The sequence below is a fragment of the Ursus americanus genome, chromosome 11 (assembly GCF_024610735.1).
Source record: "Ursus americanus isolate L20-20 chromosome 11, mUrsAme1.1.p, whole genome shotgun sequence".
Taxonomy (NCBI): Eukaryota; Metazoa; Chordata; class Mammalia; order Carnivora; family Ursidae; genus Ursus; species Ursus americanus.
Window position 1 is genome coordinate 14535428 of NC_142137.1, and position 20361 is coordinate 14555788.

Below are 20361 nucleotides of genomic sequence, written 5' to 3' on the forward strand. Positions count from 1 at the left end.
TTGAAACATAAAAATATAAATATACCATTTTAGAAGTTATAAGTCCATGTTTATAACCTTTGTTCAATAAGATGTTCAAAGTTATTAAGTAATATATTTTTAAATTAGGAACCCCTCACTCGTGATCATTGTTTTTTCATTTATCTCATTTTCATTTCAGAAATGTCATAAAAATGTATGATTGCTCCCTTCTTGTGCCATCATTATTTTAGTTAAAAAAAAAAAAGGTTTGTTGAAAATCCATTTAATGACTAGGCTTTTACTCTATTCATAAGTATTTCCTTTTTTAAACTATGAGCCTTTAATTTTACATTTTGAAAATTTTAGTCCACTCACATAGAATACTCCCTTCTTATATTCAGCATACACAAAATCTGTTCAAATGATGCAAAATACTTCCTTAAATAATATTCCTAAGATGTTTATCTGACAAAATATAATTGTGATATTTCCAAATAAATACTGCCATTTAGTCTAGCCATATATAGATTTTGTAGACATCAGTATTTGATAATACAACTAATATATTGCACTTTTAAAACTTTTCAATGTCATGAACTTTGGATTTTAGTTTTCATTTCGAATACATTGGGAAATTTTGTCAATACCATTTACTAATTACCATTTTTCAATAAATTACAGCTAAACATTTACCATTTTGGAGTTTAAAGTATGTCATCATGGCAAAGTTTCGAAGAAGGACTTGCATCATTTTGTCATTTTTTATTCTATTTATTTTCTCCCTGATGATGGGTTTAAAAATGCTGAGACCAAATAAAGCTACTTTCGGAGATCCTTTTGGACTTGAACTTCTTCCAGTACTTCATCAACAAACTCGCTTAGGGAAAAGCTTTGATTCCCAAAACAATGACAAAGTCAACAGTGAAACAAATAACAAGAATTTAAAAAGTGTTGAAATCACTATGAAACCTTCCAAAGCCTCTGAACCTTACCTGGAGGAGCTGCAACCTCTGAATTATTATTTACATGTATTCTATTACAGTTGGTATGGAAATCCACAATTTGATGGTAAATACATACATTGGAACCATCCAATCCTGAAGCACTGGGACCCCAGACTAACCAAGAATTATCCACAAGGGAAACACATTCCCCCGGATGACATTGGCTCCAGCTTTTACCCTGAGTTGGGAATTTACAGCTCTCGGGATCCTTCTGTCATTGAAACTCACATGAAACAAATGTACTCAGCTTCAATTGGTAATTATTTTTGTGTGTTTAGATATGTGATTGTGTGTGTGTGTCTGTGTGTGTGTAAATGTAGAGCATTTAAGTTACTAAGTACTCTTCACATTGTTATTATAATTTTAAACTTAGAAACTCCAAACTAAGCTGTATGTGTGTACTTAAATGTCCAGGAAACCACCTTTTAATACTACTTTAAAATACATTGTTTAATTTCGAATTTTTGGAAGATTTCTGGGTATATTTTTATTGATTTCTAATTTAATATTCTTTCTGAATTGTATTAAATTATGATTTACGTAAGATACAATGAATTCTCCCACTCGAAATATACAGCTCAATGATGTTTCTCTAAGGTATACACCTATTTAAATATTACCCCAACATGAAGTAAATTATTCTATAGCCCAGAAATTTTTGTCATGCTTCCCTTGTGCCACCCGCATATTCTTCCCCAGGAAACTGTGAATCTGATTTCTCTCACTGTAGAATAGTTGTGAATGTTCTCTTACTGTGTGAATATAGAATCATCTAGCATTTGTGTTTAAAATATTATTCATTTTAAAATATTTTCATTTAAATTCAATTCATTAACATAGTGTATTATTTGTTTCAGAGGTAGAGTTAAGTGATTCATCAGTCTTCTATAACACCTAGTGCTCATTACATCCTGTGCCCTCCTTAATGTCCATCACCGAGTTACCCCATCCTCCATCCCTTTCCCCTCCAGCAACCCTCAGTTTGTTTCCTATGATTAAAAGTCTCTTATGGATTGCCTTGCTCTATGATTTCTTTTTGTTTCTTTTTAAGATTTTATTTTTTTGTCAGAGCATGCGCACAAGCAGGGGGAGTGGCAGGCAGAAGGAGAAGCAGGCTCCTTGTTGAACATAGGGCCTGACACAGGACTTGATCCCAGGACCCTGGGATCCTGACCTGAGCCAAAGGCAGACACTTAAGGGACTGAGCCACCCAGACGTCCCACCCTCTGTGATTTCATCTTGTTTCATTTACCCTCCCTTCTCCTATGCTCCTTTGTTTTGTTTTTTAAATTCCACATGAGTGAAATCATGAGTCTTTCTCTGATTGACTTATCTTGCTTAGCATAATACCCTCTGGTTCCATCCATGTCTTCCAAATGGCAAGAATTCATTTTTTTCATGGCTGAGTAGTAGTTCATTTTGTGTGTGTGTGTGTGTGTGTGTGTGTGTATACATACCACATCTTTATCCATTCATCTGTCGATGGACATCTGGGCTCTTTCCATAGTTTGCTATTGTGGACATTGCTGCTATAAACTTTGGGGTATAGGTGCCCCTTTGGATCACTGCATTTGTATTGTTGGGGTAAATACCTAGCAGTGTGATTGCTGGATTTGTAGGGTAGCTCTTTTCAACTTTTTGAAGAACCTCCCTACTCTCTTTGGCTGTACCTGCTTGCATTCCCACCAACAGTGTGTGAGGATTGCCCTTTCTCCACATCCTTGCCAGCCTTGGTCATTTCCTGATATGTTAATTTTAGCCATTCTGACTAGTGTGAAGTGGTATCTCATTGCGGTTTTTCATTTGTATTTCCCTGTTACCAAGTGATGATGAGCATTTTTTCATGTATCTGTTGTCCATTTGTATGTCTTCTTCGGAGAAATGTCTGTTCATGTCTTCTGCCCATTTCTTGATTGGATTATTTGTTATTTGGGAGTTGAGTTTGATAAGTTCTTTATAGATTTTGGATAATATCCCTTTATCTGATAAGACATTTGCAAATATCTTCTTCCATTCTGTTGTCTTTTGGTTTTGTTGACTGTTTCCTTTGCTGTGCAAAAGCTTTTTATCTTGATGAAATCCCAGTAGTTCATTTTTGCCTTTGTTTCCCTTGCCTTTGGAGATGTGTGTACAAGAAGCTGCCGCGGCCAAAGTCAAAGAAGCTGCTGCCTGTGTTCTCCTTTAGGATTTTGATGGATTCCTGTCTCATGTTTAGATCTTTCATCCACTGTGAGTCTACTTTTGTGTATGGGGTAAGGAAATGGTCCATTTTCATTCTTCTGCATGTGGCTGTCCAATTTTCCCAGCACCATTTGTTGAAGAGACTTTTTTTTCCATTGAATATTCTTTCCTGCTTTGTGTAAGATTAGTTGACCATGTTGTTGAGGGTCCATTTCTGGGTTCTCTCTTCTGTTCCATTGATCTATGATTCTGTTTTTGTGCCAGTACCATACGGTCTTGATGATTATAGCTTTGTAATACAGCTTGAAATCCAGAATTGTGATGCCACTAGCTTTGGTTTCATTTTCAACATTTATTTGGCTACTAGGGGTCTTTTCAGGTTCCAAACAAATTTTAGGATTGTTTTTTACAACTCTGTGAAAAATTTTGATGGTATTTTGATAGGGATTGCGTTGAATGAGTAGATAGCTCTGGCTAGCATAGACATTTTAACAATACTTGTTAGAATCCATGAGCATGGAATGTTTTTCCATTTCTTTGTGTCTTCCTCAATTTCTTTCATGAGTGTTCTGAGTATAGATCCTTTGCCTCTTTGGTTAGGCTTATTCCTAGGTATCTTATGGTTTTGGGTGCAGTTGTAAATGGGATTGACTCCTTAATTTCTCTTTCTTCTAGAAATGCAACTTAATTTCTCTAGAAATGCAACTGATTTCTGTGTGTTGATTTTATATCCTGACACTTTACTGAATTCCTATATGAGTTCTAGAAGTTTTGGGGTGGGATCTTTTGGGTTTTCCACATAGAGTATCATGTCATCTGCAGACGATTCGGATGCCTTTTATTTCTTTTTGTTGTCTGATTTCTGAGGCTAGGTCTCCTAATACTATGTTGAACAACAGTGGTGAGAATGGGCATCCCCATTGTGTTCCTGACTTTAGGGGAAAAGCTCTCAGGTTTTCCCCATTGAGAATGATAATTCACTGTGGGCTTTTTGTATATGGCTTTTGTGATATTGAGGTATGTTACCTCTATCCCTACATTGCAGAGAGTTTTAATCAAGAAAGGATGCTGGGGGCACCTGGGTTTCAGTCAATTAAGCAGCTGCCTTTGGCTCTGGTCATGATCTCAGGTTCCTGGGATTGAGCCCCAAGTCGGCTTTCTGCTCAGTGAGTAGCCTGCTTCTTCCTCTCCCTCTGCCACTGCTTGTTCTCCCTGTCTCTCAAATAAATAAAATCTTTTAAAAAAATAGGATTCTGAACTTTGTCAAATACTTTTTCTGCATCTATTGAGAGGATCATATGGTTCTTGGCCTTTTATTAATGCAGTGTATCACATTGGTTTGAGGATGTTGAACCACCTTTGCAGCCCATGAATAAGTCCCACTTGGTTATGGTGAATACTCCTTTTAATGTATTGCTGGGTTCTGTTGGTTATTATCTTGGTGAGAATTTTTCCATCTATGTTTATCAGAGATATTGGTCTATAATTCTTGTTTGTTGATGGGCTCTTTGTCTGGCTTTGGGATCAAGGTAATGCTGGCCTCATAGAACGAGTTTGGAAGTTTTCCTTCCATTTGTATTTTTTAACAGCTTCAGAAGTATAGGTATTAATTCTTTTTTAAATGTTTGGTAGAATTCCCCTGGGAAGCTATCTGGTCCTGGGCTCTTGTGTGTTGGGAGATTTTTGATTATTGCTTCAACTTCCTTGCCGGTTTTGGGTCTGTTCAGGTTTTCTGTTGCTTCCTGGTTCAATTTGGTAGTTTTGGTCTCTAGGCATGCATCCATTTCTTCCAGATTGCCTAATTTGTTGGTATATAGTTGCTCGTAATATGTTCTTATACTTGTTTGTATTTCTTCAATGTTGGTTGTGATACTCTCCTTTTTCATTGATGATTTTATTTATTTGGGTCCTTTCTCTTTTTGATCAGTCTGGGCAGGGGTTGATAAATCCTATTAATTCTTTCAAAGAACCAGCTACTGGTTTTGTTGATCTGTTCTGTTCTTTTGGTTTCTATTTCATTAATTTCTGCTCTAATTTTATTTCTCTTCTGCTGGGTTTAGGCTTTATTTGCTGTTCTTTCTCCGGCTCCTTTAGTTGGAATGTTAGGTTGTGTATTTGAGACCTTTCTTGTTTCTTGAGAAAGGCTTGTACTTCTATGTACTTCTCTCTTAGGACTGTCTTTGCTGCCTCCCAGAGGTTTTGAACAGTTGTGTTTTCATTTTCATTTGTTTCCATGAATTTTTTTTAATTCTTTTATTTCCTGGTTGACCCATTCATTCTTTAGTAGGATGCTCTTTAGCCTCCATGTATTTGAGTTTTTTCCAAATTTCCTCTTGTGAAATCAAATTTAAAGCATTTTGGTCTGAAAATATGCAGTGAATGATCCCAATCATTTAGTACCAGTTGAGACCTGATTTGTGACCCAATATGTGATCTGTTCTGGAGAGTGTTTCGTGTTCACTTGAGAAGAATATGTATGCTGTTGCTTTAAGATGGAATGTTCTGAATATACCTGTGAAGTCCATCTATTCTAGTGTGTCATTCAAAGCCCTTGTTTCCTTGTAAATCTTCTGCTTAGGTAATCTCTCCATTGCATTGAATGGGGTTAAAAACCCTTATTATTATTATTATTATTATTATTGTTACTGGTTTATATAATTTTATTACTTTTTTGTTGTTGTTATTGATTGGTTTATTTAATTGGCTGTTCCCAAGTTAGGGGCATAAATATTTATAATTGTTAGATTGTCTTGTTGGATAGACCCTTTAATCATGATATAGTGACCTTTCATCTCTTATTACAGTCTTTGGTTTAAAATCTAATTTGTCTGGTGTAAGGATTGCCACCCGAGCTTTCTTTTGATGTCCATTAGCATGATAAATTATTTTCCACCCCCTCACTTTCAATCTGAAGGTGTCTTTGGGTCTGAAATGAGTCTCTTGCAGGCAGCATATTGATGGGTCTTGCTTTTTTATCTAATCTAATACCCAGTGTTCTTTCGATTGGGATATTTAGGCCATTTTTATTCAGAGTAACTACTAAAAGATATGAATTTAGTGCCACTGTGTTACCTGTAAATCACTGTTTCTGTGTATTGTCCCTGTTCCTTTCTGGTTACCTTTGGGCTCTCTCTTTGCTTAAAGGATCCCCTTTAATATTTCTTGCAGGACTGGTTTAGTGATCACAAGCTGTTTTAGTTTCTTTTTGTCCTGGAAGCTCTTTCTCTCTCCTATTCTGAATAAAGTATTCTTGGCTGCATATTTTTCTCATTTAGAACCCTTAATATATCATGCTATACCTTTCTGGCCTTCCAGGTCTCTGTGGATCGGTCTGCTGCCAGTCTGATGTTTATATCCTTGCAGGTTACATACCTCTTGTCCTGAACTGTTTTCAGGATTTTCTCATTGTCTCTGAGATTTGCAAGTTTCACTATTTATAATTTAGGTTGTTGACCTACTTTTTTTTTTTTTTTTTGAGGGGGTTTCCTCTGTGCTTCCTAGACTTGAATGCCTCTTTCCTTCCCCAGATTAAGGATGTTCTCCGCTATAATTTGCTCCAGTATATCTTCTGCCCCACCCCTTCTTCTGGGATCCCAATTATTCTAATATTGTTTCACTTCATGATATCATTTATCTCTCGAATTCTCCCCTCATGATCCGGTGGCTTATCTCTTTTTCTCAGCTTCTTTATTCTCCATCATTGGGTCTTCTATATCACTAATTTTCTCTTCTGACTCAGGCTCTGATCCCAGCAGTTAGAGCCTCAGGTTTTTTTAAAGATTTTATTTATTTATTTGAGAGAGAGAACAGAAGGAGGCGGAGGGGCAGAGGGAGAGGGAGAAGCAGGCTCCCCGCTGAACAGGGAGCCAGATGTAACACTTGATCCCAGGACACTGGGATCATGAGATGAGCTGAAGGCAGACGCTCAACTAACTGAGACACCCAGGTGCCCCAAGCCTCAATTTTTGATTGCATCTCATTATAGCCTTTATTTTTTCAACTTGATTAGATTTTAGTTCTTTTATTTCTTCAGAAATGGATTCTCTAGTGCCTCCTGTGCTTTTTTCAAGCCCAGATAGTATCTTTATAATCAGAATAATGATTCTGATCTTTCCATCATCTTACTTGCATCTAAAGTGATTAGGTCCCTCGTATTCAGTATTGCCTCTTGTTCTCTTTTTCGAGGAGTTTTTTTGTCTTGTCATTCTGTCCAGAGAAGAATAGATGAATGAGAGAACAAAATAGTAAAATAGCAACAACGACCCCAGAGAAGTATACACTAAACAATTCAGAAGAGACCAGAAATCAACAAGGAAAATATACACATGAACAAAACAAAGCAATACACTAGATAGACTAAATCCGGCATGTATTTTGGTCTGTTTATTAGAAAACTAGGTCCCAAAACTCTATAGAAAGAAAAACCTGTATATACAAAAACAAAATTAAATACATTGGAAGGATAGAATGTAACTGTAAAAATGAAAATTAAAAGAGACATAAAAAATATAATCAGAACAGAAAGAGCAATACACTCGATTCTGGGTGTATTTTGGTCTGTTAGAAGAAATTGTATCCCAAAATTGTAAAGCAAGAAAAACTTACGTGTATACAAAAATAAAATTATAATGAATGGAGAAAATGTGGCTGTAAAAATGAAAATTAAAAAAAGACTTAGTTGATAAGAAATTAGTTGAAAAGGAAAAAAATTAAAATTGAAAGACTAAAGAATGATGAGAAAAATACCGTTTATACTATTTTCCTCTAGTTCTGGAGTTTTGCAGTTCTTTGTGATTGGTAAACTTGGTCTTAACCAGATGTTCTTGCTGATTTTTTGGGGTAGGGTCCTGCTGTGCTGATTCCCAGGTGTCTTTGCCCCAGGTGAAGCTGCACTGACTTTGCCAGGGGGCCGGACTCAGTGTAAGTGGCTTTGGATTGTCCTATGTGACTTTTGTTCCCTGAAGGCTTTCTGTGTTGCTCTAGAGGATACAAATAAAATTGGCTGTGTCCTGATCTCCAGAGCTGAAAGATAGCAGAGCCCCACTCCTCAGTGCACCCTCAGGGAAAAGGAGTCAATCACTTTTATGTATCTCCCTGGTTTCCACTTACACTCTATTCTCACCCAGCCTGTGTCCAAGTGTTTTGATCTCAGGCACACTGCCATCCTGTTTGGGGTCTCCAAATCCTGCAGACTCTATAGCATGCACCTATGCTGCCCCTCCCAGGGGAAGCAGAAGGGTCTTGCCATGCATCTGCCACTTCCTGGGCCTTGATGGGAGAGTGGTTGCCCTGCTGACTGTGCTGTTTGTGGTTTATGGGAACACCGAGCTGAAAGCCCACTCCTGGACTCACTGATTGCAGCCTGCATCCTTGCTGTTATGCCCAGGAACTCTGCTGCAATCAGGCACACCTGTTCTTTCTGTGATCCCGGCAATCCTGAGACCACACTGCCCCACCTAGGATTCCACCCCTCTTCTCCACCTGAGCGCCCTTCAGGCGGGGATGTCCCTCACTGGAGAAGACTGCTGGAAGTTCCAATTTTACACTCTGTCGCTATATCACTTTCCGGTAGTTGGCTTTCACAGTGTCCCTCCCCCATGGTTTATCTTCCAACATATGGCCTTAGATTCACTTCTCCACACCTCCTACCTTGGCAAAAGTGGTCCCTTTTCTATTTGTAGAATTGCAGCAATTCTTTTCTTAGATCTCCAGTTGAGTTTGTGGGTATTCAGAATGATTTGATAGCTAACTATATGAATTCCAGGGAGCAGACAAAACTAGGGTCCCCTACTCCTTTACTATCTTCCCTGGTCCCCCACCATCTGCTATAGGAATTTTCATAGTGATTGTGTTGGATATGTCAATGGCTTTAATAATGCAGACTTTTAAAAAAAATTTTTTTTAAAGAGAGGGGAGAGGGAAAAGCAGACTCCCTGCTGAGCAGGGAGACTGACATGGGGCTCGATCCCAGGACCTGAGATCATGACCTGAGCCAAAGGCAGATGCTTAACCAACTGAGCCACCCAGACACCCCAATAACATGGACATTCTAACAATATTAACTCATCAAATCCTTGACCTGGGCTATCCTTCCATTTATTTATATTATCTTCAGTTTCCTTTAGCAAATTCTTGTAGTTTTCATAGATCTTTCACTTGATGAAATTTATTCCTAGGTATTTTATTATTTTTGATGCCATTGTGAATGGGAGTTTTCTTTTTTTTTTTTTTCAGATGCTTTATTAAGGTTAGTGTATGGCAAACAACTAATTTCTGTGTTTTGATTTTATATCCTGCAACTTTATTGTATTCATTGATTAGACCCAACAGTTTATTTCAGTCTTTGGGATTTTCAACATATAAGGTCATATCCTCTGCAATAGCAACAATTTTAATTCTTCCTTTCCTATTTACTTTTTCCTTATCCTGCCTGACTGTACCAGGTAGGACCTCCAGTACTATGTTGAATAAGGGTGGTGACAGTGGGCCCCTTTGTATTATTCTTGAGCTTAGAGGAAAAACTTTGTTTCTCTTCATTGAGTATAATGTTACCTATGGGTTTGTTGTATATTACTTTTATTATGTTGAAGTATGTTCTTTCTATACTCAATCTGTTGGGGGATTTTATCATGAAAGAACGTTGTATTTTTCAAATGTCTCTTTTTTTTTTTTTTTTTTTTTTTTGCATCTTTTGAGATGATCATATGCTTTCTATTTTTCATTCTGTTATTCTGGTGTATCACATTTATTGCTTTATATATGTTGAACCATCCTTGAACCCTAGGGATATCTTCTACTTGGTCATGGTGTATAATCCTTTCAGTGAATTGTTGTATTTCATTTGCTAATATTTTGTTTAGAATTGTTGCATTTTTGTCCATCAGGGATATTGGTCTCTAGTTTTTTATTCTTGTAGGGTCCTTATCTGGTATTACTTACCTCATATAGTAACTTTGGAAGTGTTTCCTTCTCTCCAGCTTCTTGGAAAAGTTTGAGAATTGGCTTTAATTCTTCTTTAAATGTACTATAATTCATCAGGGAAGCCATCTGGTCTGCATATTTCTGTGTTGGGAGGCTTTTGATTATTGATTCATTCTCTTTACATGTTATCATTTTGTTCAGACTCTGTATTCCTGGTTCAGTCTTGGAAGATTATAGGATTGTAGGAAATTATTCATTTCTTCTATATTATATAATTTGCTCGCATATACTTGTTTATAGTAGTCTCTTACGAGCCTATGTATTTCTGTAGTCAATTGCAATTTCTCCTCGTCCATTTCTGATTTTATTTATTTGAGTTTTCTCTCTTATTAGTACTCTTGCTGAAGTGTTGTCAAATTTATCTTTCCAAAAAACCAGCTCTTTGTTGACTTTTTCTATTGGTTTTTCTGGTCTCTTACTCAGTTTTCTTTTTTCCAACTCTGATACTTATTATTTCCTTCCTTCTGCTAACTCTGAGCTTTGTTTTGTTCTTTTACTTCTTTGAGGTGTAAAGTTACATTTATTTGCAATCTTTCTCATTTCTTAATATATGCATATATTGCTATGAACTTCTAGAAATGTTTTGCAGCATCCCATTTGTTTGAAATTTCTTTTTTAGTCTATTGTTTCACTTATTGGTTGTTCAGGAGTTTGTTTAGTTTCCATGTATTTGTAAATTTTCTAGCTATTTTGATATAAATATAGCTAACCCTACTTTTTGGTTTCCACTTACATAGATTATCTTTTTATCCCTTCACTTTGAGTCTTCTATACATCCTTAAAGCTGAAATGGATCTCTTACTGGCACCACATAGTTGGATCTTGTTTTTTATCTACTTCTCTACTGTGTGCCTTTTGATTGGTAAATTCAATTCATTTATATTTAGGGCAGTTATTAATATGTAAGGACTTACTACTGCCATCTTATTAATTGCTTTCTGGTTTTATTTTCCCTGTTTCTGCCACCTTTATAAATTTGTTATTTTCCATGGTGGTATGTCAGTTCCCCCCTGCTCTCTTTTTTTTTTTTTTCTTTTGGTTTGTGTTTTGTAGCTCTGCTCTAGGTTTTGGTCTTGTGGTTACTATTGGGCTTACATACAACATCTTATAAAACCATCCATTTTAGGCTGAGAACAGCTTGTTTCTGCTGCCTATAAAGTCTCCATCCTTTTACTTCTCCCTTTTATACTACTGACATTACAGTTTATCTACTTTTTGTTATGTATTTAACTTAGAGTGGCTGTAGTTATTTTTCCAACTTTCTGTGTTAACCTTTGTATTATAGTTAATAAATACATCATCCTAATATAGTTAGTGTTTTCTGTGTGGACTGTATAATTTTCACTTTACCAGTGTGTTGTGTACTTTCATATGTTTTTATGAGGCTGATAAGCCTGTTTTCATTTCAGCTTAAAGAACTACTTTCAGTATTTCTTGCAAGACAGATCTGGTGGTGGTAAGCTCTTTCAGATTTTGTGTGTTTGTGAAAGCCTTTACTTGTTCTTCACATCTGAGGGATAACTGTTGGATAAAGTATTTTTGGCTGGCTGTTTCTATCTTTTAGCTCTTTGAATATATATCATTCCACTCTTCACTGACATGTAGAGTTTCTGCAGAGAAATCCACTGATAGCCTAATGGTGTTTCCTTGTAGGTTACTTTCCTTTTTATTTTTTTTCCTATGTCTTTTCTCGTTGCCTTTAATTTCTTTTCTCAGTGTTTTGTACTTTTCATTGTACAAGCCTGTCACCTCCATAGTTAATTCCTAACTATTTTATTCTTTTTGATGCTATTGTATTGGAATTGTTTTTGCAATATCCTTTTCAGATCATTTGTTGTTAGTATAGAAATGAAACTGATTTTCCCACGTTTCCTTTGTATCTTGCTACTTTGCAGAAGTTATTTTTTTTTTTTCCTTTTTGGTAGAACCTTGAGAGTTTTCCAAATATAAAGTCATTTCATTTGCAAACAGATAATTTTACTTCTTTCTTTCCAACTTGTATGTCTTTTCCTTTCCTAAGTGTTCTGGCTAGATCCTTTAGCACTGTTTTTTGTTTCTATGTTATGCTTTTCTTTTTCTCCAAATTTTTATTTAAATTCTAGTTATTTGACATATACTGTAATATCAGTTTCAGGAGTAGAATTTAGTGATTTATCACTTACATCCAACACCTAGTGTTCACCACAACATGCGCCCTTCTTAATACCTGTCATTTAGCCCATCCCCTGCCTATCTCCCTGTATCAATCCTGTTTTTTCTCTATCATTAAGAGTCTCTCCTTTCCCCCCCCTTCCTTTATGTTCATCTGTTTTGTTCCTTAAATTCCATATATGAGTGAAATTATACGGTATATGTTTTTTTTCTTTTTTTTTTTTTTAAAGATTTTATTTATTTGACAGAGATAGAGACAGCCAGCGAGAGAGGGAACACAAGCAGGGGGAGTGGGAGAGGAAGAAGCAGGCTCATAGCAGAGGAGCCTGATGTGGGGCTCGATCCCATAACGCCAGGATCACACCCTGAGCCGAAGGCAGACGCTTAACCGCTGTGCCACCCAGGCGCCCCCGGTATATGTTTTTTTCTGACTGACTTATTTCATTTAGCATAATACACTCTAGCTCCATCCACATCATTGCAAATGGCAAACTTGCTTGCTTTCTTCCTTTCTTCCTTCCCTTTCTTCCCCTTCTTTCTTCCCCTTCTTTCTTCTTCTTTCTTTCTTTCTTTCTTTCTTTCTTTCTTTCTTTCTTTCTTTCTTTCTTTTCTTTCTTTCTTTCTTTCTTTTCTTTTCTTTTCTTTTCTTTTCTTTTCTTTTCTTTCCTTATTTCCTCTTCTTTTTTCTTTCTTTCCTTTCCTTTCCTTTTTCTTTTCCTTTCCTTTCTTTTCTTCCCAGCTTGCCTGCCTTGCCTTCCTTTCTGTCCTTTTTTTTCTTTTCTTTCTTTCCTTTTCTTTCTCTTTCTGTTTTGATGGCTGAGTAGTTCCAGTGTTATGTTAAATGGAAGTGGTAAAAGTGGCCATCCTGCCTTGGTGTTGATTCTCGAGGAAAAACTTTGAATATCACTGTTGGCTATTCACTGTGTGTGGTTTTTTTTTTTTTTGTTTTTTGTCTTTTTTATGTATATATAGCTTTTGTTGTGGTAATTTCCTGTTGGTGTTTTGATGGAGTTGCATTGAGTCTGTAGATTGCTTTGGTTAATATGGACATTCCAACAGTATTAATTCTTCCAAACCGTGAGCATGGAACATCTTTCCCTTTATTTGTGTCCTGTTTAATTTTTTTCATCAGTGTTTTATAGTTTCAGAGTACAGGTTTTTCACCTCCTGGTTACATTTATTCTTAAGTGTTTTATCATTTTTGGTGTTATTGTAAACAAAATTGTTTTTTAAATTTCTCTTTCTGCTACTTTGTCATTAATATATAGATTGCAACAGATTTCTGTCTATTAATCTTGTATCTTGCAACTTTACTGAATTCACTTATTCTTAGTAATCACCTCATATGCAAATAGTGATAGTTTTACTTCTTGCCAATTTTAATACCTTTTATTTCTTGTCTGATTACTGCAGCTAGGACTTCATACTATATTGAATAAAAATGGTGAAGGTGGACATACTTGCTTCATTCCCGATAGTGGAAAAACTTTGAGTTTTTCACCATTGAGTGGGATGTTAACTGTGTGTTTTTAATACATGGTCATTATTAGGTTTTGTTACCTCTAAATCCACTTTGTTGAGAGTTTATCATGAATGGGTGTATTATTATGTCATTTGTTATTTCTGCCTCTATTGAGCTGATCATATGGTTTTTATCCTTTCTCTTAACGTGATATATCAGATTGTTTTGTGCATATTGAAACACCCTTGCATCCCTAGAATAAATCCTACTTGATTGTGGTGAATAATACTTTTCATATATTGTTTAATTCTGTTTGCTGGTATTTTGTTGAGGATTTTGCATCTATGTTCATCAGAAATAATGGCCTCCAGTTTTCTTTCTGTGGGTTGTCTTTGTCTAGTTTTAGTATCAGGATAATGCCTCATAGAATGAAATTGGACTTTTTATTTCTTCTGTTTTGGGGAATAGTTTGAGAAGAATAAATTTTAACTCTTCCTTAAATATTTGGTAGGATTCACCTGTGAATCCATTGGGTTTGGACAGTTTTTTTGTTTTGTTTTGTTTTGTTTTAATAGAGTGCGAGTTGTGGGATGGGCAGAAGGAGAGGAGGAATCTTAAGCAGGCTCGGTGCCCAGAGCAGAACCCATGTGGGGCTTGATCTCATGACCCTGAGATCATGACCTCATGACCCTGAGATCATGACCTCTGCCAAAATCAAGTTGGACGCTTAACTGACTGAGCCATCCAGAGCCCCTTGTCCCAATTTGTTGGGATGTAGTTTTTCATTATATTCTCTTATAAATCTTTACATTTCTGTAGTGTTGGTGGTTATTTTGCCTTCATTTCTGTTTTCATTTATTTGCTCGGTGCCCAGAGCAGAACCCATGTGGGGCTTGATCTCATGACCCTGAGATCATGACCTCATGACCCTGAGATCATGACCTCATGACCCTGAGATCATGACCTCTGCCAAAATCAAGTTGGACGCTTAACTGACTGAGCCATCCAGAGCCCCTTGTCCCAATTTGTTGGGATGTAGTTTTTCATTATATTCTCTTATAAATCTTTACATTTCTGTAGTGTTGGTGGTTATTTTGCCTTCATTTCTGTTTTCATTTATTTGAGTCCTCTCTTTCTTGGATTTGAGTCTGGCTAAAACTTTATCAATTTTGTTTATCTTTTCAAGGAACCAGTTTCTGGTTTCATTGATCTTTTTCTTTCTTCTGTTTTTTTGTTTGTTTGTTTTTGTTTTTGTCTCTATTTCTGTTCTGAATTTTATCATTTCCTTCCTTCTATTGTCTTTGGCTATGTTTGTTCTTTTTCTAGCTCTTTTTGGTGTGGGTTTGGTTATTTGAGATTTTTCTTGTTCTTGAGATAGGCCTGTATTGCCATAAACTTCTTAGAACTGCTTTTTCTGTGTTCCAAAGATTTTAACTGGTGTATTTTCATTTTCATTTGTCTCCGTGTATTTTTTTATTTCCTCTTTGATTTCATCATTGACTCATTCACTGTTCAGTAGCATGTTGTTTAGCTTCATGTATTTATGTTCATTCCAGATTTTTCTGTTGTAATTGATTTCTAGTTTCATACTATTCTGGTCGAAAGATGCTATATATGATTTTAATCTTCTTAAATTTATTGAGACTGATTTTCTGTGCTATTTCTTGGAGAATGTTGCATGTGCATTTGAAAAGAACATATATACTTCTGTTTTCGGATAGAATGTTCTTTATATATCTGTTAATTCCCATCTGGTTTAATGTGTCATTCAGAGTTATGTTTTCCTCATTGATTTTGTCTGGATTATCGATCCATTGATATAAGTATGGTGTTAAAGACCTCTACTATTACTGTAATACTGTCAATTTCTCCATTTCTGTCTGTTAATGTTTGCTTTATATATTTAGGTGTTTCTGTTTTGGGTGTATAGATATTTACAGTCATTATATCTTCTTGTTGGATTGATCCCTTTATCATTATGTAATGCCCTTCTTTGTTTCTTGCTACAGTCTTTGTTTTAAAGTTTATTTTCTCTCATTAGTATTGGTACCACAGCTTGCTTGCTTTTTTTTTTTTTTTCCTTTTCTTTTTAGATAGTGTATGTTTTTCCAGCTCTACTTCACTTTCAGTGTGTGTGTATCTTTAGGTCTGAAGTGAATCTCTTGTGAGCAGAATATAAATGGGTCTTGTTCTGTTATCCATTCAGTAGCCCTGTGTCTTTTGATTTAGTCCATTTACATTTAAATTATTAGTAGGTATGTACTTATTGCCATTTTGTTAATTGTTTTTTTGCTGCTGTTGTTTAGTTTTTCTCTGTATCTTCTCTTAATTTGGTTTGATGGTTTTCTTTAGTGTTATGCTTGGATTCTGTGTGTGTGTGTGTGTGTGTGTGTGTGTGTATCCATTATAGGTTTTTGATTTGTGGTTTCCATTAGTGCATATATAACGTATACTAGTCTATGTTAATGGTTACTTACATTCAAACACATTCTGAAAGCAATAAATTTTTATTCCACCTTTGTTTTATACATATTTTGTCATATATCTTTTTATTTTGTGTATGCCTTGAATGATTTTTGTAAATATAACTGATTTTATTGCTTTTGTGCCTTAATCTCCATACTGGCTTTGTAAGTGACTCATCTATTACCTTTACTATATGTGTGCTTTTACCTGTGAAATTTTCTCTTTAATAATTTTCCTACCTGTAATTATGTCCTCTTTCTTTTGATTTGAAAAATTCCATTTATCATGTAAGGCTGGTTTAGTGGTGATGAACTCCTTTAACTTTTGTTTGGAAAACTACTTCTTGTTCTATTCTGAATGATAACCTTGCTGGGTCTTCTTGGTTGCAAGTTTGTTTTTCCCTTTCATCCCTTTGAATATATCATGCCACTTTCTTTTGGCCTTCACAGTTTTGTTTTAAGATTTTATTTATTTATTTGACAGAGACAGTGAGAGGGAACACAAGCAAGGGAAGTGTGAGAGGGAGAAGCAAGCTTTCTGCCGAGCAGGGAGCCCAAGGCAGGGCTCGATCCCAGGATCCTGGGATCATGACCTGAGCCGAAGACAGACACTTAACGGCTGAGCCACCCAGGTCCCCCGTGGCCTACACATTTTCTGATGAGAAATCAGCTGATGGCCTTATGGAGTTTCCTTTGTATGTAACTGTTTACTTTTCCTCTTGCTGATTTTAAAATTCTCTCTTTATCATTACTTTTTGCCATTTTACTTATTATGTGTCATAGTGTGGACCTTGGGTTCATCTTGTTGGGGGCTGTTTCCTTCCCCACATTAGAGAAGTTTTCAGCTTTATTTTTTCAAGTAAATTTTCTCACTTCTCTCTTTCCTTTTTCTGTTATCTCAATAATGGGGATGTTATTACACTTGGTGATTAGTTTCCTTAACCCATTCTTATTTTTTTATTAGTCTATTTTCTTTTTGCTTTCGGCTTAGTTTCCTTCCCATTGCCCTGCCTTCCAGATCACTGATCTGTTCTTCTGCATCCTCTAATTTGTTGTTCCCTCTAAAATATATATATAATCTCAGCAGTTGAGTTCTTTATCTCTGGTTCTTTTTTTTTTTTTCGTTAAGATTTTATTTTTTTATTTATTTTCACGGAGAGAGAACACACAAGTAGGGGGAGTGGGAGAGGGAGAAGCAGGCTCCCTACCAAGCAAGGAGCCTGGTGTGGGACTTGATCCCAGAACCCTGGGATCATGACCTTAGCCAAAGGCAGATGCCCAACTGACTGAGCCACCCAGGCATCCCTGTTTTTTGTTTTTTTAAATACATTTCTGTGTTGAAGATCTGAGTTCATCCACTCTTGTCAAATCCAGTGACTATCTTTATGACCATTACTTTGAATTGAATTCTCTATCAGGTATATTTGCTTATCTTTCGTTGAACTCTTTTGATGTGATTCTGTCTTGTTCTTTCATTTGGGACATATTTCTCCAGCTTCTCATTTTGTCTAATTCTCTGTTTGTGTCCATATATTAGGGAGGTCAGTTATGTCTCCTGGTCTTAAAAGCATTGTCTTCTGTAGAAGATGTCCTGTGGTACCTTGTCAATCCCCCCTTTGTCACCAGAAGCAGGTGCTCCTGGAGCATCTCCTCTGCATGCTGTGTGTGCTCTAATGTGGCTGAACTGTATTTAATCATATATTCCTTGTCTAATTGTTTCAGCATCTGTTTCATATCAGAGTCTGCCTCTGTTAACTGTTTTGCCTCTTGACAGTTATTTTTTTTTCTTATATGCCTTACACTTTGTTCAACATTGTTGAACATGGGTTATCTTGTGTAGTGATAATAGTGTTTATGTCTGGAACTGTGCTTGCCTTTCTGCTAAATGTTTAGTTTGAAGTAATGTTTGATATTTTGGAAAGAAACGGTGAGTTACATATATATAAGGGAAGCTATCATAAGCTCTGTTTAGTTAAATGTCTCCTAATTTACTTGCCATTATCTTTTCATTATCATATTTGTAATTACTTTTGGGGGTCTTATTCTATGTAAGGCATTCTCTATACTTCTTAAAACACACTTTTAGGGAATGAGATGAACTTATCCGCATTTTACAAATGGAAACTTAAGTAAAATTAAAGATAAACACCTATCAAATAATGGAATGGGAACTTGATTCTCCAGGTCTGTCTGATTTCATATCTTCTGTTCTTAACTATTACCCTGTTCAGAGTCATCATTTGACAAGGAAGAAAAAGAAAGAAAGAAAGGAAGAAAGAAAGAAAGAAAGAAAGAAAGAAAGACAGAAAGAAAGACAGAAAGACAGAAAGACAGAAAGACAGAAAGAAAGAAAGAAAGAAAGAAAGAAAGAAAGAAAGAGGAAAGGAAAGAAGGGAAGAAAGAAAAAGGAAAGGGAAGAAGGGAAGAAAGAAAAAGGAAAGGGAAGAAGGGAAGAATGAAAGAAGGGAAGAAAGAAAGAAGGGAGGGAGGGAGGGGAAAAGAAAAGATTGGCTATCACATATATTGAAGTCCCTGTGATATGTGCTATGGAGGGACAACATGGTCAATGTGACATCTGCATTTCATAAAATCATGTTAGGACAACACGATTAATGTGACATCTGCATTTCATAAAATGGCTTAGTCAGTTAAGTTTCTGACTCTTGGTTTCAATTCAGGTCGTGATCTCATGGGTCATGAGATCGAGCCCCTTGTTGGTCTCTGACCTTCTCCCTCTGCCCTTCCCCCCACTTGTGCATGCTGCCTTGAGTTCTCTAAAGTAAACAAATAAATCTTTTAAAAAATAATAAAATGAAATGCTGATATTCTAAGAATAGACCTCAAAGAATATCCTTTTTCACTACACAATTGAAATACTAGAAATATGTAGTAATTTTATTAATGATACTTAGTTTATGTGTGTTAGAGAAACCTCTGGTTGCTGTGATGATTCATAACCATTGCAAGTGGTCCAACCCTCCTCATGAGGAGGACCATCAATGTCTTGTTTCCCAGGCCATTACTTATTCAGAACTCATGAGTGAGATAGTCCAAAAGATACTGTACAAAGATAAATTAGATTGTGGAGCACAGTATAGAGATAGAATTAGACATTTGGAAATGATAATTTGATACAATAAAAAGCTGAAAGAAGGTAATAATGTGGAACAAAGAACATTCTCCTCAAGCCTTAGAGTATAACTAGGAATAAGGAGGATAAGGAGGAAGAAAAATCAGTAGACAAGAATGAAATGTTTAGGGTATTAGGATAATCAACAATCTAGCAATTCTGTCCAATAGAACTTTCTGTGATAATGAAAATGTTCTGTATCTGTGTTGTTCAATACAGAAGAAAATACTGGTCACCTTAAAGCTAGAGAATTTCCCAAGCATTGTCAACCTGGGACTTAATTCACTGGTTTTGATGGTTGGTTTATTTCTGTCAGTTACGTTTTGGGAAAACTGACTTTCTTGCTCATTTACTTCTCCTCATGTTTTTGCCTCAATTTGGACAGGTAATTCCTTACTCTCCAGCTCTTTGGCTTTAAGAAGTTTTTTGTAATCCATATTTTATTTAACAATTTTTTTCATGGAAATGTTAGCCTGTGTAACCTAATCTATTAGAAACAGGAATCTTCTCTTTTGAATTTCATGGAAGAGTGCTATGCTTACGATTTTCCTAGGCTTCATGACATAATCTTTCTTTTATATGTTCCTCCTGTACTATTTTGTTTCAACTTTGTGGGTTTTTTTTTTTTTAATTTTTTGCAGGATTCATAAATTTCATGTTGAGAATTTTTTTTACTGTGACTCTCCATTGGTACTGTTCTTTTTAGAAGCTAAGCTAGTAGGTAACTTAGATGTTTGATCAGTTGTTTCCAGATACTTTTCTTACTAGCACTTTTCTCTATGTAATAGACTCCCTTCATCGCTAGCCATAAGCTTCCCTAAAGCACCTCATGTATTATAGATTATTTTTTCTACCTCTTGTGTTCTTATTGCTATTCTTATTTTCAGAGTGGATAGAGAACATAGACATCTTTTTTTTCCTGTAAACTTTAAATGAAACTTCTGTTTTGTTTCTCTGGATAGGGCTGCTCTGTACATGACAGGTCTATAAAGTTTAAATCTTATAATAATTTAGTTCTCTGCCAGT

At 35.8% G+C, this 20361-nt stretch overlaps 1 protein-coding gene across 3 annotated transcripts in view; it reads left to right on the forward strand.

Moving 5' to 3' along the window:
• The window catches only part of MANEA (mannosidase endo-alpha), a 61552-nt gene that overhangs the window by 12826 nt on the left and 28365 nt on the right, over positions 1-20361 (forward strand). For all 3 annotated transcript variants that reach the window (XM_045807044.2, XM_045807043.2, XM_087865327.1), the window contains exon 2: positions 643-1221. In XM_045807044.2, coding sequence (XP_045663000.1) covers positions 681-1221 — 541 coding nt within the window. In that variant the 5' untranslated portion in view covers positions 643-680. The remainder of the gene's footprint in view (positions 1-642; positions 1222-20361) is intronic.